This window comes from Takifugu rubripes, chromosome 19, assembly GCF_901000725.2.
Source record: "Takifugu rubripes chromosome 19, fTakRub1.2, whole genome shotgun sequence".
Taxonomy (NCBI): domain Eukaryota; kingdom Metazoa; phylum Chordata; class Actinopteri; order Tetraodontiformes; family Tetraodontidae; genus Takifugu; species Takifugu rubripes.
The window spans coordinates 12,027,887-12,055,182 of record NC_042303.1 but is presented as its reverse complement, the minus strand read 5'-3'; the positions used below and the strand labels follow the sequence as shown (position 1 = coordinate 12,055,182).

Here is a 27,296-nt window from a genome sequence, read left to right as displayed (position 1 = left end):
TTTCCCCGGATTGGCAAAACCTTTTAATTTGCTCATGAGCCCGAGGATCTCTGAGTCTGACAAGTGATACCACAGATTATTCATCTTCTCTGCTGTTATTGTTCTCACTTCATTCCTTATTCATTATTAAAGGGTTTGTGTTACCAGTTTCTGATTAATAATACTGCCCTAATGCTACTATCAATGGCTTTCCAGCCTGGTTTCCTCCATTTTCTCTCTCATCCTTCTCGGGGAGAGGGAGAGGGAGAATCGCTCGCTTTGTAAACACTTGGTGAATCATGCGTTACACAGATATGACCCCTGTGTCATCCTATCATTGTCAGATTCTTCCTTGTTCTTCCTGGGTTGGGATGACTGTCCAACCAGCGCGTCCCTGATAGATTGAGGAGGTCACAGCACGACAGCTGCACCCCCACCTCACCATATAAGCCTGATATATAAAAGATTCTCAACAGCAGGGACCTTTGCTGCATGTGCTTTTGCAAACTTTGTGGAACTGTGTGTGTGGGGGACCCTCTTGACAACTGTATATTGAAATGACAGTTATTAGCGTCTCCCCCAGTACGCACGTTGAACGCCATCAGAGGACGCACGTCTTTCACTCACTCCCGCTTGCACGAGGAGGCTTAACCAGAGATTCTGGCCCGTAGGAGAAGCCTGGGTGCTTCCAGAAAAAAGGCGCGCATTTGTATTTCTGGAGTGCACTATCGTGCCGCAAGCAAACAAATGACTTCTCTCAGCCTTCTTGTTTACATCAACAGCTTTTTGTCAAGTGGTGATGAATAGCTCCTTCTAAGTGCTATACAATACTGCTTGAAAGGGAAAATTAATCCAAGTCATGAATAAATGTCTTAAACATTGTTTTGTTGCCAGCTCAGCACTGATTCCAGTTAGCTCAAGGATTGCGGGGGTGGAGGGGGGGGGGCTCAAACTCCAGCACTCAGCTGCTCCACCATACACCATTAGTCTTCATTTTCAGCAGGACATGCAACAGGGCCCTGGCGTCCCGAGGAACAAACTAAAATTTATTGGCTCGGCCAGGTCGGGCTAATTGAAAGAAATTGTGTGTCTGTTTGCTTCCATTGGGTGCAAAGGATTGTGGGTAACTGTGGGGTGATGGTCTGGGGCCTGAGCTTGTCGCCCTGTCTGTCACCGCGGCCTGGTTCCCTGTTAATAGGTTGATCCATGAGCGCCCTCCGCTGAGCAGACAGCCCGAGCTGCGGGAATCATTTCAGGAGGGATCGTTTAGGGAGGATTTATGGGATGCATTCATTAGCGCGCACAAGCGAGCACGCTTCGATCAGTAACGACACCTCAGTAGCGCTTCGCAGAGCCCTTTCGCTGGCTTTGCTTCATTCTTTTCCAGTTGAAATAACTTTTCAGGCGGTGTAAACTCGTCATAAACTTGCCCGCAGCTGGATCGACTGACATCACTCACCATTGTTCCGTTAATGATCGATTTTATTATCACATTACTGAACGTGGGTTCAGCGTTTTATTTAACAGCTCGGCCCTTTTCTATGATAAACTAACAAGTGAATTGAAACATCCCAGGCGTGAGTGTTGCCTTATTACACAGATGACGTATTTTTATAATCAGAGAGAGAATCAAATTCCCACCCAGCAGATCTCACCTGTCAATCACCATATTTTACCTAATTAACTCCAAGAAACTACCACACTTCTGCACGATGAGACCTGCGACTGGCAGGAACCACATATTCGCATATTTATATATGCATTTATGTGCAGACCTTCTTCCTCTATTCCTCTAAATCAGCAGTTACATGACAATCCTAAAATGTCAGATGTTGTTTTTAATGGGGGCCCATTGGGGGCCCCCATCACAGGGCCATCACAGGAGTTTGGGGACTTTCCATTCCCAGGGTTTTAATGTAGACATCCCAGTAGCTACATCCTGCAATGGGGATCGTGTTCAGCGTGTGTGTGTGTGTGTGTGTGTGTGTGTGTGTGTGTGTGTGTGTGTGTGTGTGTGTGCACCCATTGACTGGTAGAGCTCCTGTGACAGTATAATATGAATTGCTATGAAAATAATTACTGTTAATCCATGACAACAATATCATTTTTCGAATGAGCTTTCAGGATGAGACATCTGAAGAACGTGATGAGTCCTCTAACGTGATGAGTCCTCTAACGTGATGAGTCCTCTAACATGCGCTGCGACACATAAGGCGCTTCCAGCACCCATTCAAGAGCAGTATTGGATAATACGAAGATGTTTTTCTATCGATGGCTTAAAGTGTTTGTGGCGTTAATGGTCATGTTTTACATTTATTGAGTAATTCCCCACTATGAAATCTGGGAAAACATATTCCATTAGCCCTTTAGCCAAAACAATGCTTTCCCTTTTTTCCAGGGCACATTTTGGTTATCTGCTGAAGAAACTCTCGCTGGCGTAATGTCAGCGTTCCTGCATGGACCCCGGTGGGTTGGACAGATGACAGGCGTTCAGCAAAACCACAGGCTGGTCATAATCCCCTCTGCTGTGACTTTTATGCCTTTTGCCACCTTTGTTTGAACACATAATCCGCAGATTTAATTTACAGTTAACAGCAGAGGTTATAAATCCCGAGAAGCAATTAGAATGAAGAGGAAGATGAAACCACTGTAGTATTACTAATAAAAATAGCTGCATGTCTACTGGTAATTGACTGGCACTCAGGTTAAAAATAATCAGATGCAGCTGTTGATAGTCGCGACTGTCTCCAGGTTTACTCTCCCCGTGGCCCCTGTGGCAGCAGAGGAGCCGTGATGAAGGCAGACAGCTGACAGGTGCTCCAGGATGCTGCCATCAGGTGCATCTGCTAAACTTAAACTCAGAGACAGGAGGAGAGACAGCGAGGGAGGGTTACAAGACACGGAGAAGGAGGAAGGGGGGGTCCAAAAATATATGGAAAAGGAGGTGAAAACTGAGAAAGAAAGGAGGACGGTGGCGTGTGCAGAGGGGTGTGTGTGTGTGTGTGTGTGTGTGTGTGTGTGTGTGCATCTGGAAACTTTCCACCAACCCCCTCCTCCAAAGGAAATTCAGGGGGCATCTTTGAAGGCGGCAGCCTGACGGAAGAGCTGCGCCTGCGTCTGACACTCGGAAGGTCTAACAAGTTTACCGAGCAGGACGGGAGACGGTGGAGGAAAAGTGGAGATAATGAGCAGATGCACAGAGTGATGGAGGGGAAACTGAAAGGTTTTTAAAAAAAATGTGTTGTGTTGTTTGTTTGTTTTCGAAATGCAAGGGCCCCAGTCAAATGTCGGGGTTTAACATTACACGCTCTTAATTATCAACAGTTCTGTTACTGTTGCACCTTAGAGTGATCCAACAGCTCCTGGACTGTGTTGCTGTCAGCGCCACTGGACAGAATCTAAGAACATTAAAAGTATCCAATAATGAAAACGCAGTTAAAAACCATCCCTGAAGCCAGCATCATTTACAGGCTGATCTGGTTAGCACCAAATGAAAGTTACTGTTTCCTGATGGGAGTCTGTGCAGAGGAGATGCGATGCTTAGGTGGTATCTGTGAGCTTCCCCTGTTTTGTAATTGATGTTTTTAAAAAAAGATATCATGTTTATTATAATAAAACGTGATAAGACTAAGCATGAGTCATTCACCAGAGAAGCGCTTCTCTCCTCTGATGGGTCCACTCGAGCGGATGAAGCTGCTACACAGAAGACGTCTTCTTCTCCTTATGCGTGTCTGCGTGTGCCGATCTTGTCACCAGACACACGTGCACGTATGCAAATATGCAGGAGTGTGGAAGGAGCGGAGCCTGTCAGAGCCCAGAGCATCCCAGGTAGTCCAGCAGAGTCACTGGGAGCGCTGTCACCAATTTGTTCCTAGCCGTGGGGGACATGCAGGGGATGAAGAGGCGATGGCAGCTCTCTGTCCTCATCGTGCTTAACGAGGTCCAGGCTTCTCCTCCCTGCGTGCGTGTGCGTGCGTGCGTGTGTGTGCCTGTGTGGTTTTGTTCATGTTACAGTACAGCCGAATATCCTTTCCTAGAAACAGGGTTCCTCTGGAATCTGAGCACAGGCCACCACACACTCTTCCCCTCATACAACTTCCCTCGATTATTTAACAGGCCCAGAAACACACACACGCGCAGAGGAAGTGGAGATAAGGTAGCTACCATTCCATAAACTATAGATCTTCAGGGGAAGCACACCGAGGGCTCCTCCACGTGCAGGCTGACCCAAAGTCCGGAGAATTCACCACAATGATGGTGTAATCATGGAGCCACTGGTGTAGCTATGACTCCTGTAAAATAGGCTCTGTGCTACTAGTTATATACATTGTTAAGTGAACTTCAATGTTTTTAACTGATAAACTTAAGCTGAAGACGTTCCATCCACCATAACCGTTTATAGCTCAGGTGTGTAAAACCCTTCAGTTTGTGTGTGACAAGCCTGGAGGATTATAATTTGACAAATGTTGAGGCTTTGCTGGACACGTCACCTAAACACTTTAGCTATCTGATAAACACGAGGTTGGTACCACGTTTGTATCTTGACGCCATTAATAGCGAAGTGTTTGGATGAGACACCGTCACCGGAGCAAATGAAGGCCGCCGGTGGCTCAAGAGCGCCCCTTTGCGGTGAAGGAGGGGAAATGCACGAGTCTGGCGGCCGAAAGGTGCATTATTTATTATATCTGCAGGAATATTCAACACTGCTAATCAGTTTCATTGTATTAAAATATTGAGACACTCCATATTTTCACAGTCATTGTAAATAGATGAGTTAGCACATAGTACTTGCTTTAATTTTTCATTTGCACATTAAATTGCACTAGCGCTTTCAATCAACACCTGAGCTGAATTTTTGTGGTAAAAAAAACACCCCCCCCCCCCCCCCCCCCCCCCCCAGCCAAAAAAGCTACTCCAAGTCCTCTCATCAGCAGATCATACACATGACACATGGATGACAGAATTGAAAGAAAACAAATATGAAAGAGGGTTTTTATTTTTAAATACAGCACATTCACGCAGAGGGTAAAATTTATAAATGTAGTGTGTAAAGAATATTTTTTTCTTTTAAATTAATATTTAAACATGACAAAGAATAGAACAAAAGGAAGAGGGAGAAGAACAGCAATGATGTAATTGCATTTATTTTCAAATGACCAGGAGAATCTATTAAAAGAAAAAATCCTTCCTTTGTGTAAACAGATGTTTAAGTTGGAGAGCTGGCATTGGAAAGCAGACAGTTACCAAAATCACGCACAGCCGTTGATACTGACACTGACATCCAGCCTGACAGACAAACACGAGGAGGAGGTAGCTGACGGAGACGAGCCCAATTATTCTGCTGATTCATTCACATTACAACATTAGATCGTTTCAAAGGAAACTTCACATCTTTTAAAGACGATCCATCCATCCATCCATCCATTCTCTGCCGCTTATCCGGGGTCGGGTCGCGGGGGCAGCAGCCTAAGGAGAGAATCCCAGACTTCCCTCTCCCCAGCTACTTCCTCTAGCTCATCCGGAGGGATCCCCAGGCGTTCCCAGGCCAGTCGAGAGACATAGTCTCTCCAACGTGTCCTGGGTCTCCCCGGGGGTCTCTTACCGGAGGGACATGCCCTGAACACCTCACCAGGGAGGCGTCCAGGGGGCATCCTGACTAGATGCCCAAGCCACCCCATCTGGCTCCTCTCAACGCGGAGGAGCAGCGACTCTACTCCGAGCTCCTCCCGGATGGCAGAGCTTCTCACCCTATCTCTAAGGGAGAGCCCAGCCACCCTACGGAGGAAGCTCATTTCAGCCGCTTGTACCCGGGATCTTGTTCTTTCGGTCATGACCCAAAGCTCATGACCATAGGTGAGGGTAGGAACGAAGATCGACCGGTAAATCGAGAGCTTCGCCTTTCGGCTCAGCTCTCTCTTCACCACAACGGACCGGTGCAGAGCCCGCATTACTGTGGACGCCGCACCGATCCGCCTGTCGATCTCCCGCTCCATTCTTCCCCCACTCGTGAACAAGACCCCGAGGTACTTAAACTCCTCCACTTGGGGCAGGATCTCCTCCTTTACCCGGAGAAGGCACTCCACCTTTTTCCGGTTGAGAACCATGGCCTCGGATTTGGAGGTGCTGATTCTCATCCCAGCCGCTTCACAGGCGGCGGCGAACCGATCCAGTGATAGTTGGAGGTCACGGGCCGATGAAGCCAACAGGACCACATCATCCGCAAAAAGCAGAGACGCGATCCTGAGGTCACCAAACCGGATCCCCTCAACACCATGACTGCACCTAGAAATTCTGTCCATAAAAATTATGAACAGAATCGGTGACAAAGGGCAGCCCTGGCGGAGGCCAACCCTCACCGGAAACGAGTTCGACTTACTGCCAGCAATTCGGACCAAACTCTGGCACCGATCGTACAGGGAGCGGACAGCCCGTATCAACGGGCCCGACACCCCATACTCTCGGAGGACCCCCCACAGGACCCCCCGGGGGACACGGTCGAATGCTTTCTCCAAGTCCACAAAACACATGTGGACTGGTTGGGCAAACTCCCATGTACCCTCGAAGACCCTGCTGAGGGTGTAGAGCTGGTCCACTGTTCCACGCCCAGGACGAAAACCACATTGCTCCTCCTGAATCCGAGGTTCGACTATCCGGCGGACCCTCCTCTCCAGTACCCCTGAATAGACCTTGCCAGGGAGGCTGAGGAGTGTGATCCCCCTATAGTTGGAACACACCCTCCGGTCCCCCTTCTTAAAAAGAGGGACTACCACCCCGGTCTGCCAATCCAGCGGCACTGCCCCCGATGTCCACGCGATGTTGCAGAGTCGAGTCAACCACGACAGCCCTACAACATCCAGAGCCTTAAGGGACTCTGGGCGGATCTCATCCACCCCCGGGGCCTTGCCACCGAGGAGTTTTTTAACTACCTCGGCAACTTCAGCCCCGGAGATACGAGAGCCCATCTCCAGGTCCCCGGGCCCTACTTCCTCACTGGAAGGCGTGTTGGTGGGATTGAGGAGGTCCTCGAAGTATTCCTTCCACCGATCCACAACATCCCGAGTTGAGGTCAGCAGCACACCATCACCACTATACACAGTGTTGACAGTGCACTGCTTCCCCCTCCTCAGACGCCGGATGGTGGTCCAGAACCTTTTCGAGGCCGTCCGAAAGTCGTTCTCCATGGCCTCACCGAACTCTTCCCATGCCCGAGTCTTTGCCTCGGCAACCGCCTTTTAAAGACGAATCAACTGAAACTACTCGTGAATTTTAAAATCCCTGATCGTTACTGATGATTGGAAATAAATATTAGCTTTACCGGCCTTCTGGCTGTAGGGATGTACACGTATTATTAAGGCATGTTATCGACTTTTCACTAAAAACAGCAACGCACAACTCAACTAAAACCAAACTTAACTAACTCACCTGAACTTGCAGTGATGACCAACTAAATGATAGTATATGAATTATATCGACAGTTTTTTTCAGATTGTTGCTTAATAAAGGGTCGTAAATAGGATGGGGGGTGTCGTCAGGGTGCAGCCGTTGGGGGCTTAAAGAGTCCAGTCTTCCTGAAATAGCGCACGATGAGTGGAACTGACACCAGCGTGATGCTAATGCGAACTGGAGCAAAGAGCTTATGGATGGCGTAGGCCAAGACGAACGTGCTCGTCCCCGCTGCCATTTTGGAGCGAACCACCGCCTCGCTGAAGCCCAGCTTGCAGAGCATGGCTGCCATATCGATGCCACTGGGAAGACAGATGACACAGAATACTGGTTAGGTTAGGTTAGGTTAGGTTAGAAGCACAGATGATGCCAGGAACTCGCCTCTTGAACCCTTCCTCATTCTACTGACAACAGCAGTAAATTGCAGCATGTTGTGATTACTCAGGTAAGAGTTGCTCCTTAACATTATTATTTCTTCTACAACAGCCTCCATCAGTCTAATTGTATGGAAGATGTACAAATTGTCATGATCCAACTTAAATGAAAATGCATCTGTTATATAAAATATATAAAATATAAAACCATCGTTTGTGACTCGGTAAACTAGAAACACAAATTATTACAATCAAGTTGTACCTATAAATAACTGAATTAACTAAAAACATCTTCTCTTAAGACGTCTGTTTGGGGTCGGATTCTAAAACAAAGTGTAATCCACCTTTACCGCCACTAGAGGGTGCCAGGAGCCGAGTTATAACTGCATTGCCACGTAAATCATAATGGTCGTTAACATTTCTAACATCCTGGAATTTCCATTCTCATAGTCAGACTGATAAGATTGGTTCAGAATCTCCTCCCTTGTGCTCTAGTTCACAACCTATGCACTTTCTGAACATCAGTGGGCCGTTGATGAAGACCCCTCTGCCCTCACAACAGTCCACCACAGAGCTGTGATGATGCTCAAGGGCTTCCGGCTACAGTCTGCTCTCATTTGCCAGCATTAGTCACACAAGGAAACGCAGAGATGCCAGATAAGATCTGCCGAGTTTCTATGGAAATCAAACCCTGGCACATGGCCAGACAGAAAAGCTGGGAAAAAACTGTCAATACCTGCACCTCCGACACTTGATATACTGTTCTTTCCCTCATTTTATACAATAAAAAGGAGAGATGTTCCCTGTAGAAGAACTATCCAGCTCTTTAGTTTTAAGTAGTTTAACGTTTAACACCAGCCAGTAATGTTTGCCTTTTCTTATCACTAATGTTGTTTGTGCTGGAATGAAGTCAGGAAACAGAGTATAACACGACTGAATTCAACAAAGAGTTGTTCACAGGACAGGACATAAATGTTCGACCTTTACAGTTACCTCGATATAAGCAGATAGAACATTCCCAGGGACATGAGGGAGATACAGATGTGAAAGCAAACTCCCACTGCTCCATACTCCTTGAAGACCTTCTTCAGCTGTTGGGTCTTATTGAGTTTTGCTCCCTCTGCTTCCTCTGAGGTCTTCACAGAAGTTGGCAAACCAGCCGAAGCCTCCACTGAATTCTGGTTTTCCTGGAGATTGAAAAAAAATACATCAATATGAATGACAAAGTAGCAGTTTAACGTTGGTAAAAAGCTTGAATTTTACATTTTGAGTTTTTTTCTTATTACATCATTCATACACAAGCACACACACACTCAAAGAGACACACACACGTCTCAGTTTGTGACCCTCAAACACAGCGCTCCAAGCTAAGCAAACAGGAGCCTCGGTGCAGCCTTCTGAAGTGCTCCCAGGCAGGCTGTTCCACTGTGTACAGGCTGTAGATCTAACAAACCTTTACACAGCAGTGGTGGTGCACATGTGGCAGCACGTGGAGGAGACAAAGCCTGCAGTAATAAACACACACAGCTTTCTTCACTACAGGCCCCAAAAGCTGCACCTTACAACAGGATTTAAACTTGAAGCCACATAAAAGCACAAAAGCATTAAGTGTATTTAAAGATTAGATACAATAGAAGTTGTGTGGGAGTGTATGTGGGTGTGTGTGTGTGTACGTGCACACACTCCCAAAAATGTGCCAAGAGCTTCATGACAGCTGTTCAAAATCAGTTTATGCTGACAGAAAGCACAACTTTTCTGGGAGAAAAAGGAAGAAGCATGTCATCCAACTAGGTACTGACCTAAAGGATGACCTAATGTGTTGCCTAATGTGCTAATAAATAGATTTTTAAAGGGCAAAGCCCAATGAGCACTGAAGACCACAAAACAAGTTTTAATGTAATATTACATTTTTCAAAATGAAGGGAGATAATAGAATATATATTTAGGATTTGTTTTTATTTTTCCCCCATTCTTGGTTAATTATTTTCACGGTCTTCCAATTCCAAGATCTGTCCAATGTCACTTCTTTAGCATGTTAATTCTTGAGCCCTTACAGATACTGACTTCATGTGGAGCTGGGGAGAAAAATGTAAATAATTTAACAGCACATGTACGGGAAAAACCCATCTGTTTTTTTAACATTTGCATAACTGATTTCTTAAGCATAGTTGACATTATAAGACGAAAGAGATGACGATTCCAGAAGTAGCGACTTCTGCTCTTAGACACTGTAACCTTTGTTTCTGTGTTCCTGCATGGGTTGAAAAGACCCAGATAATGAATCAAGAAGAGAAATAAAATTGGTCCCTCATGTTTTGGATCTGTGGAATGAGCCAGAGTCCCGGCGAGGCATTTACTGACAACAATAGACAATAGGAAAGCCACAGTTGGAGGCGGAGGCCGTCCGCTGCTTTTCAGAGGCCAGCCAGGCCAAACTGGCGGTACGGGCGGGCAGAAGCGTGGGACGGTCATGTGAGTGATCGGCCAAAAGTGTTGTGCCAGGGAGGCCGTATGGGTGGAGAACAGTGGAAGTGCTGTGTCTGATAACAGCTCTTCACAAGAACACAGATGCACTCCCAGAAGGCGCAGAGGCAACGGCCAGAGGCTTATCTAAAAAAAAAACTGAACAGGGTGCCAACATTTAAGCACATCTGCTGCAGAAGCACTCCTGCAGACTCTTAGGGATGGTTGTAGCAGAGGAAACTCCAGGTAGGCGAGGAGCAAACTTATCGGGCTGCTGGCAACGCCTAAGTAGCTGCTGATACCGTTAGCAGCAGTGCATTCTGGGTAACCTCATCTTTAAAGAAGGGGGAGAACATTGGGATAATTTATGTCTATTTGGGTGTTTGGAGATGATTTAAGTGAGTGGCATGATTACACCAAGGGCAGATCACACGCACTTTAGAGGGAACGAAATAAGTATCTTTAAGCTCTGGATTGTGTGTCCCATTATTAGACTAGCAAGCTGTCATTTTACAAATCATGTGTAATGACAGGTTTTGCCTTCGACACTTGTCTTCTAACTAATAAAAAGACTAGGCTTTCTACACTATTCTTTGGCAAATCTTCTGAATGTTTCACACTCCTATTTTGGCCCTCATTTTTTTAGTAATAGCCATTAAATGACACCGCAAATGGTTAACTGTCGAACGTTAGCATGCTAAATCCTTCAGAGCAGGTGCAGCTAACGATGGATCTTTAAACATTTTTAATGCAAATCAAACACGACTTTTGCAGGACATAGGAGAAAACGAGCCATTCCCGTTCGTTGTGTTCCACCTGTATACCTTTCCCATCCCTGTGAGCAGGGCCGCCGTGACTGTCACCGTTTTGCCAGGTGCAGTCTGCGCCTTTAATTGTCTGCTCTTGGTTTAGGTTCAACACTTTCTCTCTATATCTGTCACAACTTACTGCTGGTGACTCCGTGAAAGCTGAGCGGAGGTGAAAAGTGTTTGCCGACAGCAGAATGAGACACATTAGCCCCCGGAGATTAAACAACTTCCCTCTGAATGGCGCTAATGTTAAATGTCGGCTCACACGTTAATTCCCCGCACACGTAAACACAGCTGTTGTATAACGAGCCTGTCGGGTTTCAGGTCCGCGGAGGAGGCACCATTCCCCGCACTGTGGACCCTTCTGTGTGCTCTTATTAACCAGTCATGAAGGTTAGGTAAACTCCAGCCGGGGAGTTTAAATTACCTCTTTGTTGGCGGCCGTCTGTTCCTGGCCGGTGTCGCCCCTCTTTGTAGATGAAGCCCTGGTCTGCATGGTCCAGGAGGCGCAGCGTGGACTGGGAAACCTCCAGTTACCTGTGAATAAAACATTCCTGAGCGACTCTTCTGTGCTGCTGTGGCGTCCGTTGACACGAACGGACGGTTTTCTGATAAAATCAGAATAAGGCGCACTTTGCGCGGGTTCGGGGAGACTCGGCGCGATGGCAGCCACCCAGTCCAAGTGTGTCCGGTCCGTGGTTACAAAAGCGTCCCGATACCGGAGTGTTCTCCTCCACCAGCGGGTCGAATCGACGCCTCCGCCGGATACACAGAAACACCGGTGTCCCTGCAATGTGTTGTTGTTGTTGTTGTGTAACGTCAAAGTGGCGTCTCTCGGTTTGTTTGCGCTCACTTGCGCCAAAAACGCAGCGGTAGTTTTTCCATTCCGGGCCGCAGAAAGCCTCCCAGTCAGGCACAGAAACATGGTCTGGTCTTGAACCAGCACGGCGTCTTCAATAAATGCCGCCTTTGGACCAGTAAGGAGCCGTAAACATACTGTCCTGAGTACGAGTCCACCCTGTTGTCCCGTTGAACGATTAGCGCTGACAGCCAATGAGGGCCGACGCGCAACCGCAGACAGTTGCGGGGGTGTGGGGGCATTTAAAGGTGTAAGTGTGTCTATTAGTTATATCATCAACACCAAGGTTAAAGTGTTGCGGAGATCAGCGGTCTTACGTCAACTCCAAGTGTTTGTTGTCTCCTTTAAGAGATATTAGAGAACTACATTTCCCAGCATGCATTTGATCGTTCTAAACTTTGGGGGAGGCTAAAGGTGTAACTTGGAAGGGTCCAGTTCTGTTGCATTGAGTGAGAAAGACATTTGTGCACTTCTTGATGTACCGTTTTTGCTGTTGTCATGGTGACACTGCAGTATTCAGCACAATTATTAATATCAACGGTGGCTGGGGTCAAATAGAGGTAACATTAACAGCTATTTTTTTGGGTTCTTGGAACTGTGGTTGTCCAACATCCCGTTCGCTGTCTCAATCAACTGATTTCAGGCATTCTTTGTTCCTGGTTAAAAGGTCACCACAATAAGAGAACTGGTTCAGCACAAAAAAAACTGGTTGGGTTATAGAGCAAAGGAACACTGCCTGATATAAATATATATATTAATACCAGCCCTAATGGTGCATCTCCTGTATTGGTTCCAGTGCGAGAGATGGCGACAATATAAAGACGTCAGTTAACACCTGAGAGACCTTCATTATCTTCCTGTCAGTGTGGTGTGATCTAACAAAGAATCTTTACAACTAGACAAAAACAAAAAACCAACCATCCTCCGAACCATTAACAGGACCAGTAACTATGTGAAAAGAAACTGAAATCGTAGCAAAGATGTGACAGAAAATGGTGTAAATGAGATAAAAGCAGAGTGGAAATTTTGGCAGGAAACAGCTCAGTGTGGTGTCAACACGTGGGCTGATCTGTGAAGACGGTTGTCGTGAAACCACTTTTAAAGTGCGCCATCTATTTTCTCTTGATCGCTCAAACATGGTGAGTGCTGGGCAGATGTTTTGCACATCCTTCCTCCGCATGTTTTAACATCTGAATAACAACTCTTTCATTAACAAATGAACAGAATGAAGCTGATAATTGTTTGCTAAACTGTTTTCAAGGTGTTTCACATTTCCTACTTCAGTGTGATGAAAAATGTATTTTAATTCCATCTTTGTGGTGCCAATGATGTGAAAAAAAGACTAATGGTGCTAATTTTTAAGTAATTTACTCATAGTCAAAAGGTGAGACAAATTATGAGAATCCTTTTGAGAGCTGCCTCATCCCGCTCATGCAGCCAAGTGTAGAAGTCATAGATTGATGTCAGAGCAGAGACTCGTTGGACATCGGCCACTTTAAGTGACTCCCACCTGCAGAAGCTGATGATTTCCTCGTGAGAGAACGTCAAAGAAGGACCTCCACACGGCTGTAGAGATGGGAACAAAAATCTCTACTGATGCAGAAAAAGGACATAATGGAAACAAAAGCTAACATATAATATTATAGTACAGATATCATCATCATGTTGACTGCTGTTTGAGTTTGGCGCCCCCTAGAGGCACATCAATGAAAGACGTGCTGAGTTTTCCATCTTGAGCAGGAGCTCCTGTGGGGCGTTCAGGGCCTCCAAATGCTTCTCCCCAATATCCAGGAACCTCTGAAGCAGCTCTGTTCTCAACATCAGCGCACGACAGTTGATGTGTGGAACGCCGCCCGAGACCACCAACACCATTAGTCAGACCAGTCCAGCAGAACTGGGAACATTTCTATTCGTTTATCAGATCAAGTAAAAGGCAAACTTCTAAAACCACAGCATCAGCGGTTCTTACCCAGCATGGTTGCTGCCTCACACACTGATGTCACCAAGCCTCAAGCTGTTTTCTGGTCACCAATGTTGATCTGAAAGTGAACAGTTATTGTTACTACATCGAGCCTGCGAGTGTTAAATGTTATTTAGATGTGGGCGTCTTCAGTTATACAACAGAGAGATGTAGTTAAACCAACAGCTGACCACATCTCTCCCTTTATGACCACAGTGGACCAGCTTCTGGTGGCTACCTCCAGCAGGATATTACAGCACGTCACAGAGCTCAGATCACCTCAAACTGGTTTCTGGAACATGACGATGAGTTCCCTGTACTCCAGTGGCCTCCACAGTCACCGGATCCAACAGAGCCCTTTTGGGATGTGGTGGAACGGGAGATTTGCATTATACACAAATCAGCAGCAACTCTGTGATGCTGTCACATCAGTACGGATCAAAATCTGTGAGGAATGTTTCTAACACCCTGTTAAAAGTATGTCAAAAAGAATTACAGCACTTCCGTAGGGTCTCATCTTATACTAGCAAGGTTTACTTATAACAAAGTGGCCGATAAGTGTGTGTGTGTGTGTCTGTGTGTGTGTGTGTGTGTGTGTGTCTGTGTGTGTGTTAATGGAATTGAAACAATTTTCAGCACTTGAGGTCATTTTTATGTTTACTATAAATAAATAAATAAATACCAAACTAGTGAATACATTCCATATTTATATTTAAAGAAGCCAAATAGTTATTTTCTATATTTTTCAGCATACGACAGAAGCTTTCTCTAGATCTTGCAACATGCCATATGCCAAACATTGACAACAGCACTATAATAATGTGCATTGTTATTGTTTTTGCTCTGTCAAATATTCATACTTTACCATTTGTTGACCCAATTAGTTTTAGCCCTAATCATAAAGATCAAATATATCAAATGCCGGCAGGAAAAGGCTGAAATACAGAGGGACCAAAATGTCTGAATGTGGTTAAAAGAACTTGGATTCCATTTAGCTGTAGTTTATTAGGATGTGCTGTTAAACCAGTGTTGGCAGATCAGGATAACACTTCTATTTATTGGTTTTTGTCACACCTTTTGTATATTGATTGTTTCCTAATGGAACGCTTGGGTGAAGGAAGTCCGTGTTACTATTAGACTAGAATCCTTCGAAAGCACCATTTTTCTTAATTAAAAGAGGCCACATGGAATTCTTAAAATATACAATTTATTCAAAATATGTTAATGCATCCATCAGTACAACCACCTGCAATTACAAAATCAGTAGTTCTGCTTCTTTGTTTGCGACAAAGCGACCTGCAGACAAACACCAGCTTCCAGCTCTACACTTGACAACACAAGGAATTCTATCTCGGTCAGCTGACTGAAACAGGGAAGGACACACTTCAAAAGCTGTGAGAAGGCAGAAGTGAATTAGAAATGAACCAAACAGTGAGCAACGAGTGATTTATAGGATTAGGTCACTGAATGGGGCACTTTCAAAACAAAGAAGGAACCAATGCTGGGGGGGTGCTTCTGCCTCTCTGCTTCATATTTTACTTCCTCCATTAGAACAAGTTGCTTCATATTGAAACATGAAAAAGTCACAAAGGCCGCAGACTGAGGCGGCCACAAATGCATGGAGAATGTCTCCTGTGTTGCAAAGTGAGAACGCGGCTTCAGGCTGAGGGGAACAGACGCAGCTCACTGGAACCAGTGAGAGGAATCAAACATATTTACAAGTGTGTATGTACAAATATAGACTGCAGACGTCTCAGTGTGGGGATGTTAGACCATGTTGGATGGTCTAGCAAAGAGCTACTTAGCAGGGAACATAATTAAGGTACCAATGTGTGCTAACCTAAAATTAAAAAAGGAAGACTGTTTGGCACTTAAAGGAGTATTTAAACTTTTTTTTTTGGAGAAATGTGTATTTTTCTTTATAAGAGCAGGAAACATCAAACAGCCACCAGCCCTTTAGCCTAGCAACAGCTAACTTTTATTAAATTTCATGATAAAAATCTAAACTTTCATGGCAAACATTGAAACTTTACAGTAAAATACAAAGTCTGGGTAACAAAGTCTGGGTAATACTCCTTCTGGGGTCCCATTTTAATCTGGGGATGTTATTTTGTCTGATTCTCATTAAAATAAATGTCCTTAAATCATAAATATTTATTAAAACCAGGAATCCACATCTGCTACGTATTTGCCAGGCTTGTTTGGTTGAACCTTTTCTGGGTTAATGTTATTAAAAAGCCTCATAAATTCTGTATTAGAAAATAATGTCCCCACACAACGCCCACCAGACAAACACAAACACGAAAACAGCACTGACATTTGTAGTGACACAGTTATATAATCCACCCAGATATGATGGTCTGGCTGCATGATGTTAAGAACATATAAATATAACAGACGTTGACCCTATACACTTGATCTGTTGGGATTTTCCACTTCAGAAGGTGCTTCAGCTCAAGTTAAATGCATTCACACTCCCCACACACCATCCAAATAATAAATACACTCACTTCCAGAAACCACGACTGTTCTTTTACACCTTACATTAAATTCATAAATAAACGTTCAGTATTTTTCAACCACGTGTGATTAAACGTCCTAAAGGCAGAGCTGGAGGGCGAGCCGTGTCAGGGGCAAACACGGTGACACTCCCCAACAGTTACTGATACCTGTACAACCATTCTCGCTGTTCCTCCCCTCTACCGCTGCAGGCAGAAATATGGACACCATCGCTATACTGGAAGTTGTTCCTCAGCTCTGCTTTTGCCACGTTCGTTGGTTTCGCCCATCGGCGCTCTGGCACCTTTAAACTTGACTGTAATAAGGGGAAACTTGGGTTTTTCACTGGTGTCCCACTGAAAACGCTGATTAAATTCAATTTTAAAAAGTCACCATGCCACTGTTGAAGCAGAAGGTGCTCTTTGTACCTTGAGGCCTTCCTCAGTTTTGGGTTATTTCAGGGTTAAAGCTTAAAAATGGGCTGTTTCTTGAGGGTGGAAGCAGGGCCAGACTCACATGAACACTGAACATTACCTGGCTTTATGTCTCTACTCTGCTTCTGCTCTGCCTTTTCTTCTCTGCTACAGAGACACGCAGCATTCAATGTTCTTCTTCTTTGGGTCAACCGGGAGAGGAAAAGGAGGCGGAGCCAAGAAAACCCACTTTTATTTCCTTCCTTCTGTTCTGACCTCCGAAGAGCACATTCTATGCTTCCCCCCTTTCTGTGCGACCACTTCCTGTTCCATCCACAGCCATGTGGCAGCTATGACACACAGCAGCAGGTCTGCGCCTTTGGCTGCTCGTCCTCCGCTGGCTGTTTCAGTTTGAGGAGGGGCGGGTCGCCGCTGGCCGGCGTGTAGTAAACCGCACTCCCATTGGAGGAGACCAGGGGCATTCGGGGGTCCTCTGAGTTGGATTTGGCATCAGAGAAGGAGTCCGTAGAGCCGTTGCCAAGGTGACCATTAAACAAGGGGTGATTCAACAACTTGGCTGCGGCCCTCTGTTTTTTCAGCTCAGACAGCGTTTGGGCGCGCTCTTTCGGCCAGGACTCCTCCTGGGTGGGCGGGCTGCCTCTGTCAGACGTTGGCACGGTGCCGTTGGAGGGCGGGGGTGCCGGCGTGGACGTCTTTGTGGAGATGAGGCCATTCTGTGCGCTGGTGCCATCTTTGAGGATGGTCTGCAACCTGGGCTTCTCTGGTTGCTCGATCGGCGTGACCTGTTTGACCTGCAGGACAACAATGAATGATTTTGGATTGTTTTGAAAAAGACCTTTTATAAACAGTACGGCATTATTTGTGATTCTTACCTGAACGATCTGGTTGTTCTCCTGATCGGTCTCTTTGTCTTTTTCAGGTTCCTCCCCCCTCCCCCCCCCTCCAAACGATGGCCTCTGTCTCATACTCTTTGCGGCACAAGTTGTGTCTGTCGGACAGGCTGGCGCGCCGCACCACTTTCCTGTGAACACAGCAGTTTCCAGTCATGCGTGGGAAAAAAAAACTTGCTATCGAAAACCTCAAAGCAGCGGTTGGATATTTTCTAATGGCTGAAGCGTGTTGTTTAAGATGCAATGTAAAATTTCCTATTTTAGCTTTCTTTTTTGAGTTTTTATGACACAGGGGAATCTTGGAAACGGTAAATATTTGTTATAGTTATTTTACAGACTCTAAAATATGTCTGAATCTTAAAATAATACAGGGAAAGAAGCTTGTAAACAGTGTTGACTATTAACAGTTGTTTTTGTTTTCTTGATGTTTTTGTTTTCTTTTCATTTGATGAGTAAAAAATATATATGTAAATGAATTTTAAGTTCCCAACACTGTCTGCAGTAGCGGACGTGTTACCAGCAGGGGGCAGTACTCACCCACGACTTCCTGCGCTGGACGTTCGCCTGCACAGCGAGGTCTTGTGTTTGAGTTGGGACTTCATGATGGTGTCATGTTTGTGTTTCAGGTCGAGCAGGATGGCTCTGAACTCCTCATCCTCACACAGATCTTAGAAATGACAGAAAATATCAGCATCGAATTCCTTTTAATGAGGTCATGTTTTTCTTGCACCTCCCAACAAAGACAACAAAACTGTTGACCCAAAGAGTCACAGCAGTAAAACATGCAAACAATTTAAAGCAGCTTGTGTAGCATAGAACCTGGACTGACACAAGCTGAAAATGAAACCCTGCTGAGCTCAACACTTGATTTCAAACCCCTATCGGATTGATCAACCAGTCTGTTATAAACGCACCGATTGGGGTCTCTTCCAGGAAGGTCTTGGCATTCAGACTGGCTCCGTGAGACACCAACATTTCTGCCACATGCATCTGAAACCACAATGGCAGCAGCGAAATGACAAAAATGTTTTCAGAATCCTTATCTGTTTCCTGCCTCTTGTTTTGATCTCTGTACCTGACCCCAGCACGCCGCGGCGTGGAGCGCCTGCCATCCGTCAGAATCTCTCAGGTCCATGCGAGCGCCGCCCTCCAGCAGCAGCTCAGTGACCTGGACGTAGCCGTTGGCTGCTGCGATGTGGAGCTGAGACAACAAAGTTTGCCTTCATTTATGAGCTATCACAAAGAAACCCATTTAATTATTAAAAGTAAACAGTGGAAATGCTCTATTATGGTATAACGAACTGCAGGAGCAGAAGAGGAACACCTCCAGGAAAAGACAAAAATGTGTTTGTGGTGTAAGATATTTCATATAATGGGATTATGCACAGTATAGACGGTCTGTAATTTTTGGAAGTTTAGTAGAGACCCCTGAAGAAGCACTGTGATGAATCTCTAATCCTTTCCTCTCCCACAGGCAATCGCTGTGTTCTCCAACTTATCTTCTGGCTGTTGTGGATCTTTTCTTTTTGCCATAATCTTGGATTCTGCAGCTCCCACCTCCAGGTTCCCTCCACACCTGTTTTCCTCAAGAACCCACATCAAGCTGTGAAGTCGTACATATTCCCTTTCAATAAACAGCCTTGTTAAACAGGCACCAGTGATCAATTGGTCTATTTGTAATTATGATGCATGTCTGTTGATTCAAATATATGAGTGATGTGTATCCACAAGTGTTACAGAATAGTGAAATATTCAGAGCTCTGAAATTATTGAATACCCAAAATGATGTGTTTGTGGCTGGTTATAATCAGATCTTCATAGGGAGTTTCAGAAACATGCTGTTCGGATAGAGTTGGCTCTTTTAAAACAATGCGCTCAAATCAAATAAAACAGCAGGAAGCACTACATAAGAGAAGAAAGGTAGACAAAGCTAGCAGGATTAGCATCTATTTAGCAGCCTACAACAGCTTCCCAAATAGCTTAGGCCATAATGTGCTAGCTGCGCTGGCCCTGTGCAGACATAAATGCATGTGGTAAACCCGGGTCTTGGACCTCTTGGTTCACGTCTGTGCCACATGAAGGTGCAACAGTTCTGCCTGTGATTCATATGTTGAACCAACATGTGAAAGACAACTGCTGCTGAGGAAGAAACACCTCAGCCCAGAACTCCATAAGGACGCAGGACTAAAGGAACATTTGACTTCATGAGTATAGATACATGGACCAAAAGCAGAGGCGCTAATTCGACACCAATATTTTCCTGGATCGCTTTAGAAATAAAAAAAAAAAGACTTATGTAGAACCACTTACACGGTATAATTACACTAATCTTATGCTGATCTGACTGACGCCGCCTTCCTCAGAGCCACTGCAGTCAGCATATCGCCGACAGCCCATCCAGGATGTAGCGTCTGCGCTGCCAAAAGCAGGCTGGGATAATCTCTGTCTTGTCTACTTTCAGGCCAACAGTCTAGAGAGGAACTCTGCGTGTCAATGTGAAAACCTGCCAGTAGATTTGTTGTTATGAAGCTGTCTCAATCCTACAAGCAACCGCGAACAATGAAGCTGTCCTTTCCGCAAGCAATTCTGCGAGAAACAGGAAAACAAAGCAAAAGATTAACCTTGCGTAACTTTCTGACAATCGCAGGCTCCTCCTGTCTTCTTTGCCAGAGATTTTAATAATGCCCGCTCTAGTTTGCTTCATTACGCTCGAATGAAGATTAGCGGTCCACAAAGCTGGAGGACAAGCAGCTCAAGCAGACAATCTATGGTAAGACCTCAAAGCTTACCAGGGTTATTTTAGGCTACTACCATGTAATATCCCCTGCCTATTTCCATCCACTGATCTGTCCCTGCGCTTCCCCAATGTAGCTTAATCCCTGACACATAACAAAGACTTCAATAATGCATCTGGAACTCTCCGGAATCTACATGGCAGAGATTTTTTGGAGTGGTTGTCTGAAAATTCTGATTTTTAGGTGATTTATACCTCCTTCTTATGTATTAATGTATATAATTTCTTCTTTGTAGTGCAACTTGCTGCGCCACAAATGCCAATTTGGGATGGTCCAAAGGACATTATAATGATCCCAAAGCTCTGACATTGCAACAAGCAGACCTGACACTTTAAACCTGTTTTTAATTGCACGATCAATGGGATCGATGCAGTTTTACGCATTTACACAGCACGGTACCTGCTCAAGTCAAGCAGAACAGGAAGCAACAACAAAGAATACTGAGAAGCCTGTGTAAGATCCTGGTAAGAACCTGTTTACTGGGGGACAATGGACTGTTGAAGCAACCTGGAGAGTGTGGAGAACCTTTCTCTCATGTCCCATAAGCAGTTTCACCTTTATTGTTTGCAGAGGTTTGTCAAGTGACTGATTAGATGTGAGGTTGTTTCAACCTCCTGCTTCTTCTGACTCATTAAAAGGTGAATCTATGGGACATCTGCTTGAATATTCCTGCAACATTACTCACCCCTACAGTTGATGCGTGACAACTACTTTCGGGCCAAGATTGTTGTGTTTTAGGAGTGATGAGGAGGAAGGAAGGCTGATGATGACGACTATTTTGATGATATATTACTGTTTTTAAAGATAAATTATTAAAATAGAGACAAGTAAAAATTGCCAGGTGACATCATTTTAGTGCAACTTCGACCCACCCGGTGTTGTTTTGATTGCCAGTCTTACCAGTGTGGCGCCCTGCGAGTCCTGCTGGTTGACCTCCTCTCCCTGTCTCAGCAACTCCTGGATGTCTTCTAGCATGTGCCTCTCTGTGGACGCCCGCGTCTCGTTTATCATCTCCTGGGTGATTCCTGAAAATGGAGACCACAAACAGGACCGCAGCATTTAACACAGATGTCTCTTTTTTCTGAAAGGTTAAAAATGCTGCCAGATGTGGACAGGCGGTTGATCGTATATCGGGGGGGACGGGACGACATCAAGCCAGGTTGTTATTTCATTTGTCATTTTATCACAAACCCTGGGTTGATGTGCGGTCTGTCACTTTAATTTTGTAGATAATAGACCTTTGTAACAAAATAGATTCTATAATTCATTTTCGATCATTGTTAAGTAGAAGCTTGTCCTTGTATTCTCTAATCCACGTTTGATGCGGGCTCTAAACGCACCCCGCGCTGCGACACATTATTTGCAATCACTCGAAGACACCTGGAGAAGCTGCCTGAAAGCCCTTGTGACAGGAGCGGTAAAAGTGGTGCGGTGAGCAGCTGCACCTTCAAGAAAACAAAGCCCAGCTTGTCCTTGTTCTCATGGTTCGGAACTGCGCCAAACTCACTCGCACTTGGTGTATAAGACCTCATTATGGAGTTTTTGTTGAGTGCCAGAAATGATTAGACCCTTCACTAAATCATTTTCTTCGATATCTGTGATATTTGAGATTAAAGCGGCCGTCTGAGGGAGGCTGGAGCACGAGAGCAGCAGATCCAGAGGCAGAAAATGCAAAACGGGTGATTCACAGAGGAGCACGCAAGTGAGTGTCTGATGATCCAACATGCAAAACAGGCTGTGACCTTGGGTTGCTCACAGACTGGGTGTCCAGGGTGCTTCATTGTGGAAAAAAACCTTTCAACTGCTGGTAGACAGGTCTTATGGCATATTAGAGACAAACCGGACCCTAGAGGAGGGATCAGGGAAGGCTCTGATCAGGCAGAGAGAGAGAAAGGAAGAGAAAAGCAGGAGAGGCATGGCGTCGTGCCCGTTCCTGTGGTGCCTCTGGAGAGAGGAGTTTTATCCCGCCAAACGGCGGTGGCTGTGGAGACCATTAAAAGAGCAATTAGCGGCGGCGTGCTCCCTTTGATGAGCTTAATAATCCTTCTTCTCACCTTCTGTGCGGTTATCTGCATTCTGCAGCGCCATAGACCCCACCATAAGCTGAGATCATCGTTTTAGGAGGTCCCTCTTCTCTTCTCTATCTGCCTTTCCAGCATTTGCCTCCACCACGATAAACCATCCCACGTTTTCTGATGTGAGCTGTTTCATCATTTCCTGTCTCTACTTTAAACCTGCTGTTGCATCACCAGAAGATTTGTTAGTTTTAGTTTCCGAATTTCTTGCAAAGCTGTAATAGAACATTAGTTCTAATACAGAGAAGAATTCACTTTTTTAAACATTTCTACTGGAGTCCTCAGAGCTTGTGCAGTTATTACTGAACTGAAGAGTTGGGTCAGGGTTTCCGTTAACTCAGTTCTTCATTCATTTCTTGCGAGTTGATAACAGCAGCAGGATTTCAACAGAGTCAGAGCCCACAGATCTGCACAGGTCGCTGCCGTGTCTCACGCAGCGTAAACATCAATGAGATGTCAGGAGATTCAGAGCGGCGTCGCCTGTGGCGCACGCAGAAAACAACGGGTTGTGAATTCACGACCAAAAGCGTCCTGACAACAGCACAAAACAGCAACCTGCCTTCCTGACAGACGAGTTGCTGAAGTTCTCCAATTGATTCCTCAATTACGTCTCAAAGACAAATGCTGCCAACGGCGGCGGTGCCTGGGCGTGAATAATAAACAAACATCCCATTCCGCACTGTGTTGGGAGTCCAGACGTTTGCGTCTAACACCAGGCTCACTCAAGTGCCACTCTTGTACGTGCACGGCCACATATGTACTTCCCTGCAGTTGGCATGACGTCCAGAATGCTGCACGAGCGTGTATATCCTGCTTAAAGCTTAATGGTCTATGACCTGTTTTAACTGGGCTTAAATTCCTCTGAGAAACACATGCAGGTAAACTGTGTGTAAATATGTTTATTCTTTAATCTGTGTTAAGTGTGGTAATGTAGCACTTGAAGGGTCCTCGTGCACTGGATTAAACTTTGTGTTTATATGCATTCCATGTGAAATCCAGGTAATTTACTTAACGCAGGAGTATTCGCAGAGAATTACTTTCAGGGAACATTTGAAGCTTTGCATGCATAATTTATGCCACCGGACTTACTGTCAACAACAGACTTTGCAGTAGCCGAATGCTGGGTGGAGGCGAGCCGTCACCCCCCACTAGGAGGCGATTTGCTCCCTTTTAGTTTGTCATTGTTGGGTCACACTGGTTTCAGATGCATAAGCATCGCTTAAAGCTTCTGTTTCCAGGTTAGCAAAATGTTGCACATGCACAAATTACATAGGCCAGCTCGCCGTCCACATGTTCTGGTGGGTTGACGAGATGTTGTGGAATCAACTACCGCAGGAATTCATTTTTCTTTTGTGTGAACACATTTTCACTATGAAAGCACTTGTCGGACTCAGAGGTCCAGTTTAGCCTCTGAACCTACCTCTGTTGGCCATAGCCGTCTCAATGATGTCCAGCGTCGGGTCGTCTTCACACAGGTCGTAGGGCATGTTCCCATCGGAGTTGACCGCAAGCAGATCCGCGCCGCTGTGGGCGATAAACACATTAATGATCGTTATGACCTGGGTAGATCTGTTTGAGTTGAACGGCGATTGTTTATGGCAGGGAAAATCCCTGCGAAGCGCATCTCCCCATCTTACTGGGCGATAAGGATTTTCACCAATCCGGCATGGCCACAGGTGGCGGCGGCGTGCAGCGGCGTCCACAGCTCATTGTCTTGCGCGTTGACATTGGCTCCTCGGTCCAATAAAATCTTTACCATCTCCTCATAATTGTCAATACAACACTGGGGAGTAAAAAGAAAAAGAAATACATTTTTGATAATCTCATTCTTCCGGCTTAATATCCTTGAGTCAGACAGAGGGAAGATGAAGGCGTCAGAGCGGGGAAACGATATTGACTCAGAGAGCAGAGAAGCTGAAAAGATTGGGCCACACTTTTCTGCATCTATATCTGCAGTTTATGACGTGACAATAGAACAGAAAATGAAGTGCGGGCCGAGAGTAGCTCTCATCACTCTCCCATAGAATATAAATCACACAGCGAGCGCTGAGCGCCACTGCAAATGGCGCTCTCCTGCAGCACCTTCGTGACAACAGACTTTGTTACCAAGAGCGCAGCTGAAAAGTCAACCTGTATCTCTGCCAAAGGCATTTCAGAGAGCAATGTCGTGAACACAGGAAGTCACTTTTCACCACTTCTGTGGGTTTGGTTCTTGGACTTGAGTCAAAAGGGGAAATGCACCCGTAACTCACACCCATCTGCACACACAGGCAGCCAGAAAGGGGCAGAAAGTATTTTCCTCATTAAAAGATGGGTGTGATTTTAGGGCGGGGAGGACAGGCGTGTTTTTTTTCCTGCAAGAAACATCCTCGTTCCAGCTCTTTTTAGCAACAGTGCTTGTTTTCTTTCCCAGCCCAGATAATTGGCGTGAATGCACCCATGCGCTGTTGAACCGGGCCAGCAAACGCGGCGTCTGGAGGCTGCAGGGCAACCCGTTAAAAGATGAATGCGTAAAACATTGGATTGTTTCCGGCTGATCACCTGTTGTTCTCTCCCGTCTCCCCAGACTTTCACATAATAAAGCAGAAATGCGATATAGCCTCAGAAACAGCTGAGGAGTGTCAGCGAAGGCGAGCTCCAACCACGGGAGCGCTGTCTCCTTTTTGAAATGAAAATGAGGAGTCTGCCGTGATGAAATGTGAAATCTCTGCTGCTCATCCTGTGATGCTTCCACCCTGCCGAGCATCCTTCCTTTCAAAGGGGCGACAAAATGACTGAAAGCGAGGTTAGGAACCAAATTACCGCAAAGAAGGAACCAACTCAAACCGCTCTTGGCACAATATTAATGATGAAAAAGTAAGATTGTGATCATTTCTACTGCTGAAATCCCTCATCGGATTGGCAACACAATGGCTCCTTCACGACGGGCATTAAGTCCTCCATCCTTTGAACCCTTATTCATTAAGGATTCATTTTATTATAAGCCAGGGACAAATTTACACACTTAATGCATCCTCATGTAAGAGTGAAGTTCTGTCAGAGAAAGGTTTTTAGGCTGTGGACAACTGCTAGAATGACTATTGAATAAAATGAAAGATTATAAAAGTAATTAATGAAATCAATTGGCTGTGGGGAGAAAATAAATCCATTAAGAAACCTGAATAAAACTGCACGTTACAATTGGACATTAGCAAAAAAAAAATACCCACGTGGTCTTAAAATTGATTTTAAAGCTGCACCTTTATAGAAGACTGTGGCGGCTGTGTAGTCACCCAGGTTTGCCCAAAAAAGACAAGAGCCAATGTGTTCAACAAGCAGTAAGGTTGTCATTAGAGGGAATACAATTATGTTTGTGCACTGAGCAAGTCAGTTCATTTAATTTGTCCCCATGGCATTTTTTGGCGAGCATGTTAATGAAAATTATTTCACTATATCATCATCCTACAGCATAAGCAGACATGTACAACGTGTTAGGGCATTTATCAGCCTCAAGTCATTTGTTTTGGAAGAAAAGTTGTCACATTTAAGCCCTGCCAAGTTCCTACAGGGGGACATTACTTCTAACTGGTATTTGCAAAGTGTGAGATATTTTAATATTGACTTTGTAAAAGCAGGACAGCAAAAAAGACCTTCATAGAATAACAGCATTGATAGAACAATAGGTGTGATCGCCGGCGTGCTGCTGGAGTTGTTCGTGATTTAACATGCAAGAAAAGAGGAAATGAGATTATGTTTCCGATGAAGAGGGCAGGAAGACAGATAAGAGAACATACCGGTATATATAGAAAACATAACCGCCTACAGACATCTTCTTGGTAACAATGAGTCAAAACAAGATTTTAACTGAAACACACCGGTAAGTTTGAATCAGGAAAATCCTTCAGCAGTCATGCAAAAGTCTGACAAAACTTTTAAAGAAAACAAAAAGTGAGGACTTCCTAACTATTTTTAAAAAGCCATCTTTTAGGTGAGGGCTTAAAACACAAACAGCTTTTCAATTTACTTTGATATATAACAGCGTGTTAGCTAAATTATAGCCGCTGTCACATAACAGCTTTCAGTTATAATGAAACAAAAAGGTTGCAAAGAAACAAAAGCATTATGTCTGATATTCCATATAGATGGCATCAATCATAAAAGAAAATGCACGGAGGGTTTAGGATGGACGCCCAGCCACACACTCACAGCCATTTTTTAAATAAAAATAAAACAGACACGGTCTGAGCTTTGCTTGGATCACTGACAGAACGGGTGCTGAAATACTGGACAGGAGGCCGAGCTGAGCAGCAAGATGCTAACGTTTGGCTTCTGACGAGACAAACTAGAGGCATTTCCAGAGGTTGTGACAGGAAGGCAGACCTCCATGTGATTTGGCTGCCCTTCTCTGTGTCAGATCCCTTTAGATCTACCTGGACTTCACTGAGAGTATATTTCTCACTAATCTCCCCACAGTCAGGTTTGTTTCCATGCAATGACCCTGTGGGTCCTAGTTGGTGTTCCATTAACATTCAGCTAACCAGCGTGCAACTCTCTCCCGCTGATGGAGTTGGTTTCGGATAAAAGCAGAAAAACAAACTAATTCCTGTTGGCTGGAGGGTAATAACGCCAAGAAAGGGAGTGCTTCTGGGAAAGAAGGAAAAAAATAGAAGAAAAAAGTTGTTGAATTGGTTCTGCAGTGGTATCTCCTTACTTATAAAATGCTGGCGGTGCTTTAGT

General features: G+C 45.1%; 3 protein-coding genes across 4 annotated transcripts in view; 1 reads left to right on the top strand and 2 right to left on the bottom strand.

Annotated features, from left to right (window-relative positions):
- Positions 1 to 7,211: 7,211 nt before the first annotated feature.
- On the bottom strand, positions 7,212 to 12,280 carry fam210b (family with sequence similarity 210 member B). 2 transcript variants are annotated; one of them, XM_003973455.3, is made up of 4 exons: positions 11,702 to 12,280; positions 11,496 to 11,605; positions 8,790 to 8,983; positions 7,212 to 7,724 (listed from the first exon to the last, which is right to left on the bottom strand). In XM_003973455.3, exons 1-4 carry the CDS (start codon positions 11,991 to 11,993, stop codon positions 7,508 to 7,510), a joined length of 813 nt encoding a protein of 270 aa, XP_003973504.2. In that variant the 5' UTR covers positions 11,994 to 12,280; the 3' UTR covers positions 7,212 to 7,507. The 2 variants fall into 2 exon arrangements, with proteins under 2 accessions (XP_003973504.2, XP_029683019.1); XM_029827159.1 differs by having other exon boundaries at positions 11,496 to 12,234.
- A 2,797-nt stretch (positions 12,281 to 15,077) lies between these two features.
- The window catches only part of ppp1r16b (protein phosphatase 1, regulatory subunit 16B), a 45,430-nt gene continuing 33,211 nt past the window's right edge, over positions 15,078 to 27,296 (bottom strand). Inside the window, 9 exon segments of the mRNA XM_029827162.1 lie at positions 15,078 to 17,602; positions 17,693 to 17,758; positions 17,760 to 17,841; positions 18,248 to 18,377; positions 18,625 to 18,700; positions 18,786 to 18,911; positions 21,406 to 21,530; positions 24,001 to 24,104; positions 24,218 to 24,363. Of these exon segments, the coding sequence (XP_029683022.1) occupies positions 17,150 to 17,602; positions 17,693 to 17,758; positions 17,760 to 17,841; positions 18,248 to 18,377; positions 18,625 to 18,700; positions 18,786 to 18,911; positions 21,406 to 21,530; positions 24,001 to 24,104; positions 24,218 to 24,363 (1,308 nt within the window). The 3' untranslated portion in view covers positions 15,078 to 17,149.
- LOC105417855 (zinc finger protein Dzip1-like) overlaps positions 21,654 to 27,296 on the top strand; it is a 42,116-nt gene continuing 36,473 nt past the window's right edge. Inside the window, exon 1 of the mRNA XM_029827156.1 lies at positions 21,654 to 21,664. The gene's annotated coding sequence lies outside the window, so the exon portion shown is untranslated. The remainder of the gene's footprint in view (positions 21,665 to 27,296) is intronic.